The sequence below is a fragment of the Paraphaeosphaeria sporulosa genome, assembly GCF_001642045.1.
Source record: "Paraphaeosphaeria sporulosa strain AP3s5-JAC2a unplaced genomic scaffold CC84scaffold_4, whole genome shotgun sequence".
Taxonomy (NCBI): Eukaryota; Fungi; Ascomycota; class Dothideomycetes; order Pleosporales; family Didymosphaeriaceae; genus Paraphaeosphaeria; species Paraphaeosphaeria sporulosa.
In genome coordinates this window covers 1,247,484-1,265,261 of record NW_017253363.1, presented here as the reverse complement: position 1 = coordinate 1,265,261, position 17,778 = coordinate 1,247,484, and the positions used below count along the sequence as shown (strand labels likewise).

At 55.6% G+C, this 17,778-nt stretch overlaps 7 protein-coding genes across 7 annotated transcripts; 3 read left to right on the top strand and 4 right to left on the bottom strand.

Moving 5' to 3' along the window:
• Nucleotides 1-2,752: 2,752 nt before the first annotated feature.
• CC84DRAFT_633354 (uncharacterized protein) lies at nt 2,753-5,444 on the top strand. The gene has a single exon (XM_018186960.1). It carries the CDS (start codon nt 3,062-3,064, stop codon nt 5,318-5,320), a length of 2,259 nt encoding a protein of 752 aa, XP_018037386.1. The 5' UTR covers nt 2,753-3,061; the 3' UTR covers nt 5,321-5,444.
• On the top strand, nt 5,437-6,538 carry CC84DRAFT_633250 (uncharacterized protein). The gene is made up of 2 exons (XM_018186959.1): nt 5,437-5,690; nt 5,898-6,538. The coding sequence occupies exons 1-2, from the start codon at nt 5,553-5,555 to the stop codon at nt 6,225-6,227; spliced, it is 468 nt and encodes a 155-aa protein (XP_018037385.1). The 5' UTR covers nt 5,437-5,552; the 3' UTR covers nt 6,228-6,538.
• Nucleotides 6,539-7,351: 813 nt separating this feature from the next.
• On the bottom strand, nt 7,352-8,512 carry CC84DRAFT_1174903 (uncharacterized protein; the record flags this gene model as incomplete). The annotated part of the gene is made up of 2 exons (XM_018180120.1): nt 7,352-8,047; nt 8,111-8,512. 2 exons carry the CDS (start codon nt 8,510-8,512, stop codon nt 7,352-7,354), a joined length of 1,098 nt encoding a protein of 365 aa, XP_018037384.1.
• Nucleotides 8,513-9,217: 705 nt separating this feature from the next.
• CC84DRAFT_1258228 (uncharacterized protein) lies at nt 9,218-10,875 on the bottom strand (the record flags this gene model as incomplete). Its single annotated transcript, XM_018184804.1, has 1 exon — nt 9,218-10,875. Exon 1 carries the CDS (start codon nt 10,685-10,687, stop codon nt 9,218-9,220), a length of 1,470 nt encoding a protein of 489 aa, XP_018037383.1. The 5' UTR covers nt 10,688-10,875.
• A 217-nt stretch (nt 10,876-11,092) lies between these two features.
• On the bottom strand, nt 11,093-12,698 carry CC84DRAFT_1204639 (mannose-6-phosphate isomerase; the record flags this gene model as incomplete). Its single annotated transcript, XM_018181919.1, has 3 exons — nt 12,284-12,698; nt 12,033-12,222; nt 11,093-11,980 (listed from the first exon to the last, which is right to left on the bottom strand). The coding sequence occupies exons 1-3, from the start codon at nt 12,427-12,429 to the stop codon at nt 11,093-11,095; spliced, it is 1,224 nt and encodes a 407-aa protein (XP_018037382.1). The 5' UTR covers nt 12,430-12,698.
• Nucleotides 12,699-13,557: 859 nt separating this feature from the next.
• Nucleotides 13,558-15,250, top strand: CC84DRAFT_1163279 (alpha-1,6-mannosyltransferase-like protein subunit; the record flags this gene model as incomplete). The annotated part of the gene is made up of 3 exons (XM_018178221.1): nt 13,558-14,084; nt 14,142-14,583; nt 14,635-15,250. Coding segments are annotated over exons 1-3 (953 nt in total), but the record flags the coding sequence as incomplete, so codon positions are not given.
• On the bottom strand, nt 15,162-17,777 carry CC84DRAFT_632680 (uncharacterized protein). The gene has a single exon (XM_018186958.1). It carries the CDS (start codon nt 17,656-17,658, stop codon nt 15,409-15,411), a length of 2,250 nt encoding a protein of 749 aa, XP_018037380.1. The 5' UTR covers nt 17,659-17,777; the 3' UTR covers nt 15,162-15,408.
• Between the last annotated feature and the right edge of the window lies 1 nt (nt 17,778).

Below are 17,778 nucleotides of genomic sequence, written 5' to 3'. Positions count from 1 at the left end.
CTGAAGCTTCTGCCATGCGACCGAAGATATTTACTGCAGTAGTTGACCGGTGAAATAAGCAAGCAGACAGTCATTCGTCAAATGGTCAGTGTCCAGAAGGGCCATTGACAAATGAAATCGGAAGGGGTGACGCGTAGGCAAACGCTGCTGGAGGCTTGTGCTACATCCAAAATGCAGATCCAATCTGAATGTGTCTTCACGACTGCTGTTGGGGAAGGCGTTGGACGCGCTGGTGTACAAACTTTTGCGGACATGGATCAGAAAACAGACGAATTTACGTACCGACACCACCTCGTCGTCCCGTAGCAGTGGGTATCTGTGCTCTAGAGCTCGAAGTGGCGGTTTAGGGAAGAAACGATACCTAAAGGAGGTTAATATAATAACTTAAGAGCCCCGCTCAGGATAAGCTAAAGCGACAATGAGAGGGTACAGTAAGATGCCGCTGACGTCCCTCATTGAGCACAATAGCAGCTCTCACAAGGCGTAGGTGAGAGGCTTACTAGACTAATCAGGCTGCAACTCGTAGTAGCCACACGGCCTACTCCGCTGATTCTGCGAATAGCCCTAGACTATGGTAGCCAACGACAGACTTCTTGTCTATATCCAAAACGAGGCGACGGCCGGGAGTGAGTAGAGACAAACGTTGTGTGCAAGCGCACAAAAGGGACGCGGGCTAGATCGGGCGACGAGAATACAGCGAAGAAGTGTGCGTTGAACTTTGGCACCTGGGCGCGTAGGACACAGACAAAGAGCGTGGAGCAACTTCGCGGCGAGGGCGATCGGCTTACACGAGGCGCACCGCGATGCGAAGTTGGAGATCCAGAGGCAGACGCCCAAAAGAGTAGCCAGGTGAAGCCTCCACAACCTTGGGCACGGTGTCCGCAACGACCACCCGCAAATAAGCGTTGGACCCTGCACGCCGGAGTAACCACAGGACATACGTCCGGAGCACACAAAAGATGCATTCGTGAAAATCCGATTTTCCCAACTCAGGCGCCCTCGTCTCCGACGTCCACATAGGGCGTCTCCAGGTAGGAATCAGCTTACACTCCGCCGCCCTTGACATGGGGACAGCAGAATCCGGGAAGGACGACCACGAGAGCTACACCTGCTAGCGACCTTTTCCAGATACGCATTAACTGGAGAGGTGTTGACGACGGCGATAGACCTACAGGTAGCCAAGCGGATTCGGCCAAAGAGAAATAGCAAACAACCGAAGACGATATCAACCACGATACGGCCGGGTCTACATCAGATGGCTGTGCCTGGGCTTTGTTCCGCTACTTCCATAACTCTTTTGAGGGAGGTCGCCATTGTGCCTCTTGGACAGTAGATGTGTTAGAGCATGATCGTCAAGGTTCAAGAAAAGGGAAGAGAGACACGAACCAAGAAGCGCTCTAGGAGGGATGGAGATAACACCGAGATGAATGTGGAGGGCGAGAGGGTCTCTCCATTTCTGGGCATAGAGAGCACTTGCGGGATATGAACAGACTCGAAAAGGAAAGAAAAACTGCGATACTTGCGTGGACTGGGCGCACATTCACAGGATCTTGACATGTGGTTCTCCAGCCATTGACGGTCGATACACAATTCTAATTTGCAAATCTGCAGAACAACAACTGAACTCAAGGCACGCGGTGTAGATGGCCTCCTGGCATCGTTGAATATGGCATTCACGTGTTGTCTATGACACCTCATCACAACGCAGGCATGTCCACCGACCGGTCAAGGTTTCATCAGCGATGGCTTTGCCGGTGTGTTTGAATTTAGAAAAGGAAAATAGAGCTGTAAATGAAGCTTGCGCAAAGACAGCGTGGACATGCACATGATGGAGTGGCACGTCGTCCGAAGTAGCTTGTTTTGAAGTTGGGCTTGGTCAGCGACTGATTGGCCGTCGCTTCTCCAGGTCGCGCCTGCCATAGCTCGGCGCTACGCCGCATCCTTGCGCGGCAGCCGAGGGCATCACCAGCGGCTCGAAAGTGGGTCGCTCGGGCGCTCTCTGTCGCTCTCGCGGAGCCCAAGCAGAGCCTCGGAGCGCGAGGCAGGGCCCAGCTCCGTCGCGATGAGGACATGCAGCACTTTGTGTAGAATGTCAAGCACGTAGACAGAGCTGGAGGCGAAGGCAGCTAAGACACGACGATGACGTCGAGCCCAGAAACAGGGAAGCGCAATGCCAGTTAGCGCATGCGGGTGCCGTACATACAAAACCACGCCGCCCGCCATGTCGTGCAGGTTGAGCCTCCTCTGCCTGCGACCGAACGACCCCAGAGGCGGTATCCCTTGCGCTCGCTCGACGACAACCCGCCTGCTACACCTGGCACGTCACGGAGCCACTCGCCTCCGCCCCGCGCCAGGGCAGCCAGTGGGCGCAAGCCAGTGAACAAAGGACGCCCGCCCAGACGACGCGCGACAACCACTCGAGCACCGGGGAGCTCGAAATAACATTCGCCTCCTCGCGAGACGGCTCCAGCGCGTTGTTTGGGCCTTCTCCAGCCCGACCACCTGCCACGCAAATGACTGGTCGCTAGGCCCTTGTTCCACCGCCGTGGGCGCCTATCTGGGCCGCTCACCTAACCGCATCTCGCCAGATCCACAACAGAGCCGCAACGAACTGGATGCGCTGTTGAACGTCGAGGTCGAAGCACCCCGCTGCCTGCGCTGCCATTGGCGCTTGCAGCCGGCCTGTGCTCCGTCCTGCGCTTCCTCGCGGTACGTACTACATTTTGTTTCAGTCACCAGTGCGGTGAATGCCCTAAAGAGTGTCACGCTCCCCACTTCTCTTCCATACTAAGCTTTCACTTTCGCCTTCACCACTTTTCTTTGTTGCATTGTGCGGAGCGTTTGGGTCTATTCTTGTGCTCTTTCTCTATTGTCTCTTTCTGCCTCATAATATCGTCTCCAATCCTCTTTTTCTTGCCGCATCTCTGGAAGACATCGTGCACCTTTGTACCATCTTTCTACGATTACCACGAACCTCAGCGACACAGCCTGGTGCTGTGCCTTCACCCAACACCTCTAATATCCTGCCCAGACCTCGCGTCCGCATCCATCCACATTCGTCATGGCTTCCACGGCGAACCAACAGCAAAACTTCCCGGCTGTACCTCCACACCTGTCCGCTGGCGATTATGAGATGCGAGGCAGCTACGCAACTCAAGAATCACCACGACCTCCTCTAAACCAGACACCATACCTCAAACCATACCTCGGCCTTCGAGCTAGGCTCTCACAGATATGGATCAACCGCTGGACGATCCTTCTTCTCCTCGTCCTCATCCGCCTCCTCTTCGCCATCGCGAGCACTGACTCAAGCCTTGCGTCAGCTCGTAGGGAGGCACTCAGCGCATGCACCCAAGTCGAAAGCATGGGTAGCTCCATGGCTTCCATGCCCCACTTCATGGCCGATGGCATCAACGAAATGACCGCCGCCGGCGTCGAAAAGGCCGTCAACGGACTGATGAAGATGATGGAACTCAGTGTCACCGGAGTGGAAGAGATTGTCATCTTTGTCATCCACATGATGACGAGTACCTATCTCTGCCTCATCACCCTTGCCGTCAGTGGCAGTCTTCATGCAGCAGTCGAGATCGGAGAAGCAATTTCAAAGAATCTGAACGAGACTATTGAAGACGTCACTAACGGCATTGGGGATGCCACCAAGAAAGTCACCGATGGCATCAACTCCATCCTCGACAAGGTCAACTTTCCATTCGGACCCGATTTTGACAAGCCGTCGATCAATTTGGACGATCAAATCAACAAGCTCAAGTCGCTCGAAGCGCCTCCTGAAATGGAGCAAGGTCTTCAGAAGCTTAATCAGTCCATTCCGAACTTTGAAGAGGTCCAAAATTTCACCGACAACCTTATTCGACTCCCATTTGAAGAGGTCAAGAAGCTGATCCAGGGCATGGACAACTTTACCTTCGACCGGGGACTTCTCCCTGTACCACAGAAGGAGCAGCTCGACTTCTGCTCCGACGGCAACTCGATCGGCAAGTTCTTTGATGACCTTGTCGTCATGGTTTACTCGGCCAAGAAGATCGCCCTCGGTGTCCTCATCGCCCTGGCTATACTCGCCATTGTCCCTATGGCCTACATGGAAATCCGCCGGCATCGTCGCATGCAAGAACGTTCACAATTGTTCCAAGATGTTGCCTACGAGCCGATGGATGTTGTTTACCTCGCTTCCCGTCCGACTTCCTCTACCATTGGTCTGTGGTTCGGCCGCCGCTTCGGTTCCGCCCGTCGCCAAGCAGTTGCGCGATGGGCGTGGGCCTATGCCACTTCTGTTCCGATGCTGTTCCTACTGTCACTAGCGATTGCAGGTTTCTTTTCCTGTTTCTGTCAATACCTGCTTGTGAGGGGCATGCAACAGAAAGTTCCAGAACTCACAGACCAGGTTGCCGGCTTCGCCGAGAAGGTCGTCGACTCGTTGAACAATGCCTCGATGTCATGGGCTGGCGGCGTCAATGGCGCCGTCGACAAGCTTGACTCCACAATCAACGACGATATGCTCGGCTGGGTGAACACAACCACGGTCGCGATCAACAGCACGCTCAACGGCTTTGTCGACAAGATGTCCGGTGTGCTCAATGACACTTTCGGTGGCACGGTGCTCTATGACCCGATCAAAGAAGTGCTCAACTGCCTGATCGGCCTCAAAATCGCCGGTGTCCAGAAGGGCCTTACCTGGGTTCAGGATCACGCCCACGTCAACTTCCCTGGAGTGAGAAACGACACGATGTCCCTCGGTGCGCTCGCGAAAGTGAGCGACTCAAGCTCTGCTGCCGAACTCCTTGCCAATCCCAACGGAAAGGCAAGGGACGAAGTTACGGAAGCTGTCAACTATGTCGTCGAGAAGCTTCTCAGCGGCATCCGAACCGAGGCTCTCATCTCCACTGCCCTTCTCCTCATCTGGCTTGCCATCGCGCTTGGTGGTCTCGTCTACGCTGCTACTCATATGGCGCGTCGCGATACCCCAGCTGGCACAGCCTATGTCATTGACCCAGCTACCGACAACGCACCCCAGACCCGCGACTACCCCGGGGACGCGGCGCCACCGTACGAGTATCCCGTCAACAAGGCGGCACCCTATACGCTGCAGCCCCGACCCTTCCAAGTCTTCGGCCCGAATGACAACGCCCTTGACGCGGAAAAGGTTGGCCAAGTGGAAGCCCGCACGATTAACGACTCCGCCCGCCCCGGCCACCTGCGCACGAGTAGCTACGGACAATTCACCGACCCCTCTCCTCTCGATGAAAAGCAAAACCCATTCGCTGATTCGCAACGACGCGAGAAGACCCCGTTCGCCGACCGCTAATCCATTTGCCGATAACCCTTGCTCTTCCCTGACCTTTTCGCCTGCGTTCTGAGTCTAGAGGTAGCTCGGGTTGCCCCTCGGCCTGCGACGAGCCGTAATCGCTCAGGTTACGTACCTTGGACCTTGAGGTCCCTTTCTCTGATGATGCTTTGCTCTCGAGAAATATATCTGCGGTTGACGGAACTTACTGCTCCTCGCCGCCAGACGAACTAAAACTGGTGTTTCTTTTACAATGCATCTCTCTCAATCTCCCGCAACCCCGCCGCACACCGTGTTGACGTGCTTGCACTCCGCGAGCGGCGGGTCGTTGCTCTCATGTATTTTTTCTTGGTTTAGACGCGCTGCGTCGTGCTCTGCTCTTGTTTTTGGCGTTGGATCGATATCCCCTCGTTGTTCTCTTTTCTTCCTTCTCTCTCTTCACTTTGGAGCGTTCACTTTGGATGATACCCCATGTCAAGTCCACAATTTCTTTGTCTCGAAAGAGACTGATCTCATACTGTCCATCCGTTCCTCCTCTGTGAAGAAGAGAACTGTCAAGAAGAGCTAAAAAAGACGAGGTAGTGCATATCTCCTTGAGCTTGTCTGTCCCCGAGGCCCTTTCCATCCCGCCCTCTCCCGCAGCCTGCACCACCGTCCCTTTTCCCCGCTGGCATTCACCGCACGCGCGCTCACCGCCTCCCCGCGGCTTGCCCGGTTGGCCGCGAGCCCCCGTGCGGTGTCACGCAGATGGACGCAATTGGCGCGCTTTGGTGCCGGCGCTGCGGCAATGGCCGGACATACTGGGTATAATCGCTCTATTTCGCGCCGTCTCTTCCGCGGCTGCCATCCCCGTCTGCCCTTCTTCGGATGCATCTTCGGACCCGGCTGTTGGCTTGCGGTGGACCCGCGATGCAAGATGTGCTGCTGATTGGTAACGAGCGTTGGTTTCCTTCCCTCCTGTGCTTTTCCCCTCTTCTTCTTTCTTGGACGGATGGAAGAGGGGTTGTTTCGAAGTGCAGTCGAGCTGGGAGGCGACACGTGTGCGCTTGTGTGCGCTGGTTTTGAAGTGGTCCCCGTCCTCTGGATGTGGGGTTGGTTATCACTGTTTCCCTACTTTGGTTGCCCTTTTGCGCCGCTTGTGTTGATCCCGTGCTTTTGCCGGGGCTGTTTGTACCCCTGGTGGGTGAGGAGGAAGAGGTGGTGGAATGAAGGTGGAACGGCTGGTATGGTGGGCGTGTATGGCTGACCTGAGTCGCTCTTTTGGAGGGGTCTACTTTTTTTTTTTTGGGAGGCTAGATGGCACTCTCCAGATCGTGTACTTAGGGAGGCTGTCGATGTCAAATTGAATATGTCCTCTCATAATTGGTACATGCAATCCGTGATGCATGACGTGAGGGCTGGGTGGGCTGAGATTAGGAGGTGAGTATGAGATGCAGGAGCGAGAGTGCACATGGTATGAGGAGTGAACGGGAGGAAGTGGGAGGTAGGGCAAGTATCAAGTATACCCGGGCTCACAGATGGCAAATTGCATTACCCACAAGGTGTAGTATCAAGTGTCAACACAGAGGTATGGAGTGAAGCTGTAGGTTGAAGTGCAGAACAGCCATTGTGTAATTGCAGGCTCCCATATACAAGAGGCAAAAATAGATTCTAGACCAAACACAAAGTGCGCCCAGGTAGCTTCATGAATAGAGAAATTTGTAAATCAGACCAGAGACCGATTGTACCCAAGTACTTATCTATACCTCGACAATTCAAAAATGAGAACAAGCACCAAGTTTACCCAAGCCCCCTGTGAAAAGAAAAAAAGAGACATGTAAGGCGCCCATCCTATAGTCTAGCACCAGCCAGACACCCACCACATGTAAGGTTCCCACCCTAGCTTCTCTAGAAGCTAGGGTGGACCCAGGACCCCAAACTTCCACATTCCTGAGAATTCGTACTAATTCCAGACTTCACACATACATCGTCCAACTTGTAGTTTCTGGACCCACTCTCCCGCCCCAAACCACCACATAGTATAGACCTCCTTATGTTTCTGGACCCAATTTATCACCTCTCCAACTCCATCCCACCCAACTTTTCCATGAGGCACTCCTCCCTCAACTTTCCCATCACCACCTCCTTCTCTCTCCTCCTCACCACTGACTGCCACGCATCCTTCTTCCTCCGCCTAACATCCCCAGCACTCTCCCTCTCCCCCGCAATCGCGCTCGAGCGCCGATGTCCCCTGTCATTCGCAACACCAAGTCGCTTCAGCGGAGGAACCTTGTTCTGGTTCCGGAGGTTGCCATTGAAACTGCCAAAGGGAGAACTTGCTGAGGGCTGAACGCCCTTCTCCAACTCCATGATAATGGCGACATCGCACGTGTCATTGCCGACAAGGACGCAGTGATACGGCGCGCCCTTGACCACAGCTGCAGCTCTGGACGCCCTCATGCCCACCGTCCCGCAAAGTGCGCATGAGAAGTTGCCGGAGATAAGGTCCTTCGGAGGGGCGAGCGTCTTGTCCTGGGCATCCCAGACCTTGGACAGGATCTCCGCGTGGGCGGCGAACTTGGCTTGCGCAAGGGCGTCGCCGGCGTCGACGAGGAACTCTACGTGAGACTGCAGAATGCGGAGGGTGGATGCGCGCACAAGGTTGATGGGTGCTGCGTAGGGGGCGGGAAGGGCAGAGGAGGTGCTCGAGATCATGCACATTGGCGGTTTGCAATTGGCGGCGCAGGGCTCGGCGTCTCGGGCCACGACCTGGAGATTCAGAGTCAGCTGAGGAAAGAAGGGAGGTGGTGCGGGAGGGTTAGAAAGACTTACGACCGTATGACCACAGTCCAGCTTGTGGACGCGGGAGCCGGTGTAGAAGCAGGTGCGCGTTTCCATGTTCTGGTTTGATGGGAGAGGGCTCCATGGCATGGCGGGCGGTTGCATAAGAGTGATGCTGAGGCACTTCTTGTCCTCCTTCTTGTGGAGGATGTGGCGGTGCATCGTCTGGGGGGAAGGAATGCCGGAGAAGGGACATGGCGGGTTGCGCATGACCCTATGACCATGACTGTAGCCACTGGTAAACTTGGGGCCGGTGGGAGCGCGGAGAGGCGCATTGGCGTCAGACGGACCAGCCTGGGACTGCACCTCGTGCGAGGCAGCAGAGGAGATGTCGGCCAGATTAGAGTTGAATTCTGAGACGTCGATGAGATCGTGAGTGGTCGGGGAAGACATAATCATCGGCAATTGTGGTTTTGAAGAAAAGATATATAGACAAGTGATGGCCGATGATTCCAAAGCTAGCTCTTTCTATGCAGTGTTGTGAGGAAAGAAAGAAGCAGGGTAGAGCGACAGAAGCCTCCTTTTATGCATCCAGACTGCAAACGCTCAGCTTCCAGGCAGAGCCGCGTCGGAGATGTAGAAAGTGCGAGACGGGTCGATTCGTTTGCATTCGCACACATGCGAGGTCAGGCTCACCGATATGTCGATCATAATGCAAACAGCTTGGGCGTAACTGCTTTGTTTCGTGTAGTCTCGTGTCGATATGCTGCTATTCGGATATGACCATGTGTTGTACAGTCAACGCCTGCAGCATGGGCTGGATAAGCTGAGCCTGCCGAAGCTGTATAAGCGGTGAATTACTAAGGGGGAAGCACTCCCTCGCACCGTTTGCATGAGGTCGACCGCGCAAGTTGCGAACGAGACGACGCACCGTGACGATGTTCGCGGAAAGAGCACCCGAACAGGCCATGGTAGGCAGGGAGTAATTCAGTCTGCTAGGAGCATCACATTGTAGTAGCATGCCGTCGTGTGGGGATTCGGCTCGACGAAATACAACGGACACGCACGACAATGTAAACAAGGTGGTCAAACTTGAGTCTTTCTTGGCAGTCCTCCAATTTCGCCCGTAACAAGAGCATGCTGCAGCGAGGTCCGGGATCACTCAATCTCCCTCCTCGCAATACACGCAGCCTTCCTCAGCCCAACACCAGGCCTCACGTCCCAGTCGATCTCCTGTCTTGCCCTCGCAAACGCCTGCTCAACTTCCTCAATGCCCTTCTGATCACCTTGCTCGCCCAACAGCCCCACCGCCCTTTCCAAATCCCCCGCGGCAAACAGACACTCACCCACCGCCAGATGCGTGAGCCCAAGCACGTACCAGCTTCGACCGCGCTCATTGTCGGTGAACCATTCTGATTTGTTTGGTGGAATGAGCTCAGGTGGAAGGGAGCGGAACCACGGGTTTGATGCCGGTGAGGGAGAGTCAGTGGACAGGCTGAGCGCATGTGAAGCTGCTGTTTCGGCGGCAAGGAGGTCGATCGCGATCTGCTTCTGAGCTGCTGTAGGTGTAGAAGCTGACACAAGTCTCGAAGTGGAGGAAATTGCCGCCGCGTGTCTAGAGTGCAGCGCCGTCGCGAGTGCGAGTTCGGTGCGCCAGCGCAAACGCTGGATTTCCTTGTTGAAACCTTCGGCCTGCGAATGCAGTGTTTCTGCGCGCGTGAGGTATGCGTAGGTCAATGATATCGTGGCTGCCTGGCACTGCTGGGCTGCAGAGTCGTAGTCCTTCTTGTCGAGTGCTTGTTCAGCTCGATCTGTCATCTCAGTCACCGCTTTCAGCCATGTATCCGCTTCGAAGGCCGCCGCCATCATGCTCCGCTGCAGCGCCTCCGCGTAGCCCGCCAACAGATCCTTCCCTTTGACTTCCACCCTGCCAACATTGCTCAGCAGGCGGAACAGCTCCAGCAAGTCACCCTGTACTCTCGCCTTCTCCAATTTGTACACATTCACCACAGACAAGATAAGCGAATGATTCGGAGCCCACGATCCTGATGCCTTGCAGGCCTGCTCCATGAAATTGACCAGGCGGGGCAGATACTGCGCAGGAAACAACACGCTCGCTCTCTTCACCGCGCTGTCCTTCTCCACGATCTTTAGCTCCATCGCATGCATCGTGCACCCCTCCACCGACCCCGGTCTCGCGACTGAGAAAAGCACTCCCGAGTCCTCCAGCATGGTTTTTGCATGCCTCGCATCAGCAGAATAGACCTCGAACTTGACGAAGAGGTTCGTGGAGTAGAAGTAGTTGCGCGCTTCTTTTGAGAGTTGCTTGTTGGTGTAGAAAAGCGCGGTGTGGACAGGGAAGGGGGGGCGAGAGGCGGCAAAGTGGAGTGTGGAGTCCTTGATTGTGTGCGTGTAGGAGACATTGGGTTGGTCGATGTTGACGAGCTCGGTATCGAGGAGGTGGGCGTAGATTTTGTTCCGGACGGATGCTGGGAGGGTGGTGAGGTTTGGTGGATGCTTCTTGCTTGGTGTTGATGCTTGCGATGAGGAATGGAGATGCGTTTCTTCCAGCTTCGAGGCTACATCTGTAGCGGCATCCATAGAATCGCGCTTTCCGTTTGATTCCATTGCGGTCTTTTTGAGGTAACTAGTATGTGAGGTGGTGAAGATGAAGAGCCGGTTTGCGGTGTGGTGTTCCAGTTCACAACGAAATGTCGTCTCGGACCTCGACGGCTGAAAAGGACAAGGGCTAGTAAAGCAATTGTTACTGCAAGGTCTCTCGAGGGCGACAGCAAATTGATGAGGTACCTCCCAATCTCACGGCGTGGGGTTATATATGTAGCTGCGGCGTTGCGTGCGGGGAAGCTTGCAGCCTCCACATCACCCCTGCGCGTACACGCGGATCCGGTACTAGCATGCAGACCCCTCGCGCAGGGATCCAGTATTGATTTCTTGTAACGTGGTTGGCTTCAACTGTGGTACCTTTCCACACCTGCTTTCTACAAATACAAGTACAAGTCTTCGCGGCGCGATTTACTCCACGTAAGCAGTGTAGATCTGCAGGTCCTTGGTAGCCTTGAACTCCATATCGACATCGTGCGCAACAAAGTATGTGTACCCCTGGCTAAGCTTATGCTCTTTTCCGTCCGCCTTGAACGATCCCTCGCCATCAGTCACGATGAACATGGACGGGCCGCCAATCGCACTGATCATCTCCTCCTCGCCATCCTTCAGCTCAGTAGCTAGCATGCTAAACTCGCTCAGCGGCGGCGCGTAGACCTGTGTTTTTCCGTTCTTCGAGTGCTCCGACGTTTTTGGCTTAAGCATGCAGTCATCCGGGGAATGCGGCGTGAACGTTAAGCACGAGGTAAACATGTCCACCGAGTCGCGGTCCGCGCGGGGACAGAATCCGGTGTTGAGGACGTTGTTGGAGCGCGCCATACACTCGATGATGTCACCGGACAGATAGGCATGGATGCCGTCAGCAGGGATGTAAATGCTGTCGCCCTTTTTGAGCTTGAGGTAATTCATTGTGATGAGTGCGACGACGGTACCGTTATCAGTCTTGTCGTATTGCTTAGAGAGACGAAGAATTAGCTCCGGGATGTAGGAGTCCTCGCCAAATTGCTCTTTGGGGAGGCCGCGCAGAGCATCGTTGGTCTTCTTGATAGCTTCATCGGAGGCTGTGAGCATGGCCTTGACGATGTGTTTCAGGGTCTGGTCGTCAAAGTTGGGCTTCTTGACGGACGGCATGAACGGTTGGAGGGGCGCGAGTTTCATTAAGCGCTCGATATCTTCCAGAGGCTTGAAGCCGCAGAACGCTTCGAAGTCGCCTAAGGCCAGTGCGATTTCTGGCTTGTGGTTTGGGTCCGTGAATTGGTCAGGGTTGCGCTGATGAAGCTGGGAGGCTAGCTCCTTGTTCTGAAAAGCATCAGCAATTGAACATTTGTTAAGTTGGTGATGTAATACGTACGGGATGTAGCTGCAGGGGGAGAGCCTTTGCTATTGACAGGACCTTCGGAAGATAAGGAATCTTTGAATGGTTGAACTTTTTGATGGTATTCCTGCCGACGAGCTCTTCTGCATTCTTGTCCAGTACATCTTGCAGGTCCTCACCACTCTCGAGAACGTACGAGGGTAGCTCGGGATAGGTTCCCAACCACCTGTTACGTATTAGCATTGCGGGAGCTCGGAAAGTAAGGTTGGAAGTGCATGATCTCTCACATCTCGGAGTAAGGAGTATTTTCGTCAATCTTGAAGTCAGTGCCTGGTGTTTTGGAACAGAGTGTGGCAGCGAGGGAATTTGAACCCTGCTTGCCCCAGGGATACTGGTTGCATTGGCATTTCAGTTGGTAGACTTTCTGGACCATGTTGATGGACTCGATGAAGCAGTAATCTAGATGGGTTTGGATGATGAATTATTGAGATTATTTCTGCGGCACGAAGGGTTTGTTCAGCAGCATATGCATTAGGATATCAGATACTTATCGCATTGTAAGGTATATTCGTGACAGGGAGTTGACGTCATTGCGGGTACTGCAGCAAAGTCGCTCTTGAACCTTCACCGAATTCTCGGCGTGGTTCTTCCACTTAAACCCACTGCAAGTCCAATCCGTACCAATGATCATTTCGAAAGGTGGTGTCGGCGCGACCATGTGAGGTGAGCGCAATGGAGACGGCACTCCCGCCTACCATTTACCGAGCTACCGTAATGGTTAGGGTCACTTGTCCATGTCTAAAGTCTAAGATCACCACCGCCACATTTTCTCAGTTGAATTGGACCGCTGCCGAAGCAGATACTGGCATTTTTCTGCGACGGTCTTAGCCACTGACCCAAGCCGGACTAACCTCATGCCCGTGTCCAAGGCCTATATGCCCTAGAGACTTTCTGACGAGCAGCGCATCAGGATTGAGGACTACGAAAGCTGAAAGATTAAATTGTAGCAAAGGCTGCACGACTGGGTGTAGCGATTCCACCAGAGCAGAACTCTGCAACTCGTAAGAGCTTGGAAAAACACATCTCATTGTCATAGGCCTATAGCACTTTGGAGCACAATTGGCCTAACTAGGTTTCGGCAGCAAAGCGAAATCAATATCAGACAGTTCACAGCCCATTGCATTCCCTCAAGATCGGTGTTGCCCCGCAAAACTCCCCACCCGTCTGCATGCATCCATAGGACACTTGAAGTCGCATGCACGCTGTCCGACCAGGCTGTCTGGTGCTCATCGGACGCCGTTGCGCGGAAGAGGGTTGCCAATGGAAGGACGCAAAGACACGGTGCTGCCGGTGGCATCGCATGGGCGGCGCATCCTGGCCATGTGCAGACTCAGACGTCGTGTCGTATCGAGTATCAAGATCCCCTGCGGCGCCTGCTTCAGGCCGCCCAGCAAGCAAGGGTCCAGCCGTTGCGGGAAGACGGGCAGGGATGCTGGTCTTGGCGGGCTGGTCGCAGGCAGAGCGCGATAACGACACTAAATTTCCAGCTCATGTTGGCTTCTCCACAGGCCCGCCCGCCTCACGCGCGTCCCCAGAGCATTGTCACTCCCCTTCCCGAGCCCCAAGCTGCTGCCCCAGCTATGACCGTGCCATAAGCGCATCGCCCAGACTCCCGCCGTCGTCTCCGACCCCCATCCCTCGTTCTGCATCCACGGCCGTGCCTCTGATCTGGCCTCCCTGGCCGACTCCCATCTCCGAACCTCGCAATGCACTTCGCCATGCCGCCGCGCAAGACGTCGCGCCCGCCGCCCTACGCCGCACGCAACCAAAGCTCCCTGCCCATACCGCCCGCGCTGAAGAACCTGCTCCGGGGGGGGAAGCTGCGGACGACCGTGGTGGGGATACTGGGCTTCCTTACTCTGATCTGGCTGCTCCGGAGGACAGGCGGCGATGCGGGCGCAAACATCCCCAAGGTCGCCGTCGGCTCCGGCCCGCCTGTGGTCATCGTCACCACCATCGACCCCAGGGCGGATGCGGCGTGGGCGGCCAAGATCAGGAAGAACAGAGAGGACTACGCCAAGAAGCATGGTGCGTTCGCTGCGCGCGCAAGCCCCAGACGCACGTCTTCGTACTGACGCACTGCAGGCTACCTGACATTCTTTCCCGAAAACGATAAATACCCGCTCAACAAGTCTCCCCACACGTGGGCCAAGGTGCCCGCGCTTCGACACGCCATGACACTGTACCCAGGCTCCACCTTCTTTTGGTTCCTTGACAGCGCCGCCCTGATCATGAACCCCTCGATCGACCTTCAATCCCACATACTCAAGCCGTCCCGCCTTGAGGAGCTCATGATCACGAATGAGCCCGTCGTCCCGCCAGACAGCGTCATCAAGACGTTTGGCAACTTGAAAGGCGACAGGATAGACTTTATCGTGACACAGGACAAGGAAGGCCTGGTGCCTACCAGCATCATCGTGCGAAACGGCGACTGGGCCAAGTACTTCCTGGATGCGTGGTTCGATCCCATCTACAGGAGCTACAACTTCCAGAAGGCCGAGTCGCATGCGCTGGAGCACATTGTCCAGTGAGTTTACAACAGTACAATTTCCAGCAGACAACCACTAACCCCCGTCAGATGGCACGGCACCATCCTCGCAAAGCTCGCCCTGGTCCCTCAGAACCTCCTCAACTCGTACGCCACCGGCCCCTTCAATCCCAAATTCGGAAAATACAAGGAAGGCGACCTCGTCGCCAACTTCCCCGGCTGCGCGCGCGAAAAGCCCGACTGCGCTGCCGAGCAACAGGCCTTTTTCGACATCCTCGACAAGGGTGATGACTAAACGCATTCCGAATGACGACGGACAGCGCCGCGGCGCGGCCACGAGCCAGCCTCGTGCGCAGGGCCATGCAAGGCACGCTACCCTCGCGATAGGGTCAGCAAAGGACGAAGGGAAAGGCACATCCACAAAAATGTGCTGGCGTACCGGCGTTGATGGACGACGCTTGTAGATTCATAGCTTCGCATTTATACCAGCAGGGTTCCTAAATGTACCGGATGGATGATGTTTTGATATGAGACGGATGGGGATTGCTAGAGCATCGGTCCAATCTGGCGAGCACGGCAGATCAAAGAGGCATCATGTATGTGTGTATTTTGGTTTTGATGGTATGGAGTTATACGGTACCCACGCTATATACAGGTTAATCTACAAAGCTTCCCGGGCGGCTTACAAGGCTGACTTTGAGTCTGGCGGTTTGTTCTACATGTGTGCAAAGTAATGCGATGCTATGCTATGCGCCGCCGTGGTATCGTATCGTATCGTACAGCGAACGTAGTCTATGGTGTTGTTACAAGACGGGCAGGACAGGCCTCAGGGTATGACATCTCCTCGCTCTCCTCTTTTCCCGTCTACTTCTCCGCGGGCTTCCTCTGCGCCTTCACACTCTTCATACTCCTCCTCGGCCTCGCACTCCTCTCCCTCGAACTAATCAGCTTCGGCCCCAACACCACACTCGCACACATAGGCATCCTTTGCCCCACAAACTTGCCCAGCGGACTAAACACCTCGACCTCCGGGAACTCGATCACGTCCTCCACATCTTCGGCTTCTTCCCTAGGCTTCACCCACACTTCCCCGCGCATCTTGGCCTCGCGCTTGAGCCGCAGCTCCTCAGCTTCTTTCTTTTGCGCAGCGACCTTGGCAGCGCGTGCAGCGTTGGGATCTTTCTTCACCATGCCGGGTGCTTTCCAGCCCGAAGGTCGCCGCACCTGCGCGCTGACTTCGACCCAGCCCACGCCCTCAACCAGAATGTCCGTCCCAAACACGCGGAAGGGAAGGTTCTCGGGCCGCATTTTGGCCGCGACCGGCGAGGTTAGGGGCCCGGCGAGCTTCTTGGTGACGTCCCAGCGCAGCTTGAAGCGGCCCGCTGAACGCATCTTGGGGCCTGCGTCGGGCGCGAGGATGGATTCTACGTGCCTATCCGAAACCTGCTCTTGCAAGGCAGAGGCCTTGTCGGTGCGCGTGACGTGCGGATCTATGGGGACGAAGGGATGTATTATGAAAATAAGATCCGACGTCACGGGCGTGATGCGAATGAGTCCGCCGCCCAGAATCAGACTCTGTCCCGGCTTGAGCACGTGGCGGGAGGCGGTGATGCGGTTTTTCATGACGAGATCGTCCTGTGCCGGGCGCTGGACGAAGGTTTCCAGCCCGGGGGCGGTGCGTGCGAGCCCGGGCATGTCGATAAGCTCGCCGCGGTTGCGGCCGAAGGGGATGCGGATGGGCGAGGCGGTGGTGCCGGGGAGGGAGGAGGCGACGGGGAGGACGGGGTAGAGGGTGAATGGCTGGGCGGGGGGAAGGAGCGCGTCTGGGTCGAGGTCTGCGTCTTCTTCGTCGATTTGCTCGTCTTCCGGCGCGGTGGGGGGTTTGTGTTGGTGTTCCCTCTCCTTTCCGTCGGGATTCTGGTTCTGGCGCTCTATCTCGGCGTCTTCCTCTGCGAGTTGTTTCTGCACGGAAGCGAGCTCCTCGATTGAGTGTGCAGCCGCCAGCATGGCTTCGCGCTCGGCGGCAGACCGGATCTTGCGCACGTCCTTGTAGTCTGCACCGCGGCCTTTGGGGAAGACGACCTCGAAGAGGTTGGATTTGCCCACGTTGACTTTGCCGACCATCCAGCCCGCGCCGCCGCGCTCCCAGATCTCTTCTTTGACGACCTTTGTCCACCAGCCGCGTTTGGCGCTGACGAGGCGCACATTACCCAGGCGGGCGTCGCGGTTTGTGCGGCCGAGGGCGTCGCGGAGGACGTTTTGGACGTACGGCATAAGGGCGTCTACGTCTTCCTTTTTCCGCGCCAAAAGGTCCGATCGCGTGATTATGAAGCTGACTTCTGCGATGCGGTCGTTGGCGACCCAGCCCTTGTGCTTTGCTCTGCGGTTCTTGGTCCGGAGTTTGGGTATCCGCAGCGACGACTGGAGCGTAGGTATGAGCGACATCGGGAAGTCAGCGGCGTCGATGACATGGTATATGTGGTTGCGACGGTGCGGAGATTCGGCGATGGTCTGCTGTATGGCCTCGACTGAGGGATGGTATATCGGTACTCCCTTCCGATGGTTGGTGATGTCGTGGCAGCGGTCGCATACGGGTGTTTTGGGAGCACCAGCATCGATTTCGCGGCCTTCTTGTAAAACATTGGGTTCAAGACCAATCTCCTCCAAGACACTGGGGTCCATCTGCTTGAGCGCCTTTGTATAGACATCGTCCTCCTTCTGTGACGCTTTTGCTTCAGGGTCGTATTCGAGGTACTGCGCAACGGCGTTCCTGGTAAGGCGGTAGAAGCCTGCCTCCTTCTTGTCGTAGATCTGGGTGGGCGCGCCGCATCCTGGGCAGGCACGAGGAAGTGGACGGCGGATGCGGTTGGGAGACTGTGTCGATTCGGAAAGATCTGGAGTTGCGGCAAAATCTCGAGTAGTAGCTGTTACAGCCTCTTGTGATAGTGGGCAGTAGGTCGAGAACCTCCTTGATGACGGCAGGTCTTGTATACGCCGTGGTGCATGAGCTACCGGGGATCTATAAAGCGTAGGGCAAAGGAAAGCTGGTATCGATGTTTGGAGTGCAGGTCGGTCGTTCAGAAGCCTCCTGGTCTGCCGGAGGGCAGGGCGCATGTCGGTAGGAGGCAATGCTCGAGGAATTCTTGGTCAACTGTCGTGTTCTAGATGCGGGATGTCGTATAACAAAAGAGTGTGCCGACAAATGTTAATCTAATCCTCTACGTACATCTCTCC

Bases quoted from the DNA above. Each gene is read 5' to 3' on its own strand.
- CC84DRAFT_632680 (XM_018186958.1), bottom strand. From the start codon at position 17,658: ATGCGCCCTGCCCTCCGGCAGACCAGGAGGCTTCTGAACGACCGACCT.
- CC84DRAFT_633354 (XM_018186960.1), top strand. From the start codon at position 3,062: ATGGCTTCCACGGCGAACCAACAGCAAAACTTCCCGGCTGTACCTCCA.
- CC84DRAFT_633250 (XM_018186959.1), top strand. From the start codon at position 5,553: ATGCATCTCTCTCAATCTCCCGCAACCCCGCCGCACACCGTGTTGACG. The intron at 5,691-5,897 runs GTTGGATCGATA...TATCTCCTTGAG, and splicing joins GCTCTGCTCTTGTTTTTGGC to CTTGTCTGTCCCCGAGGCCC.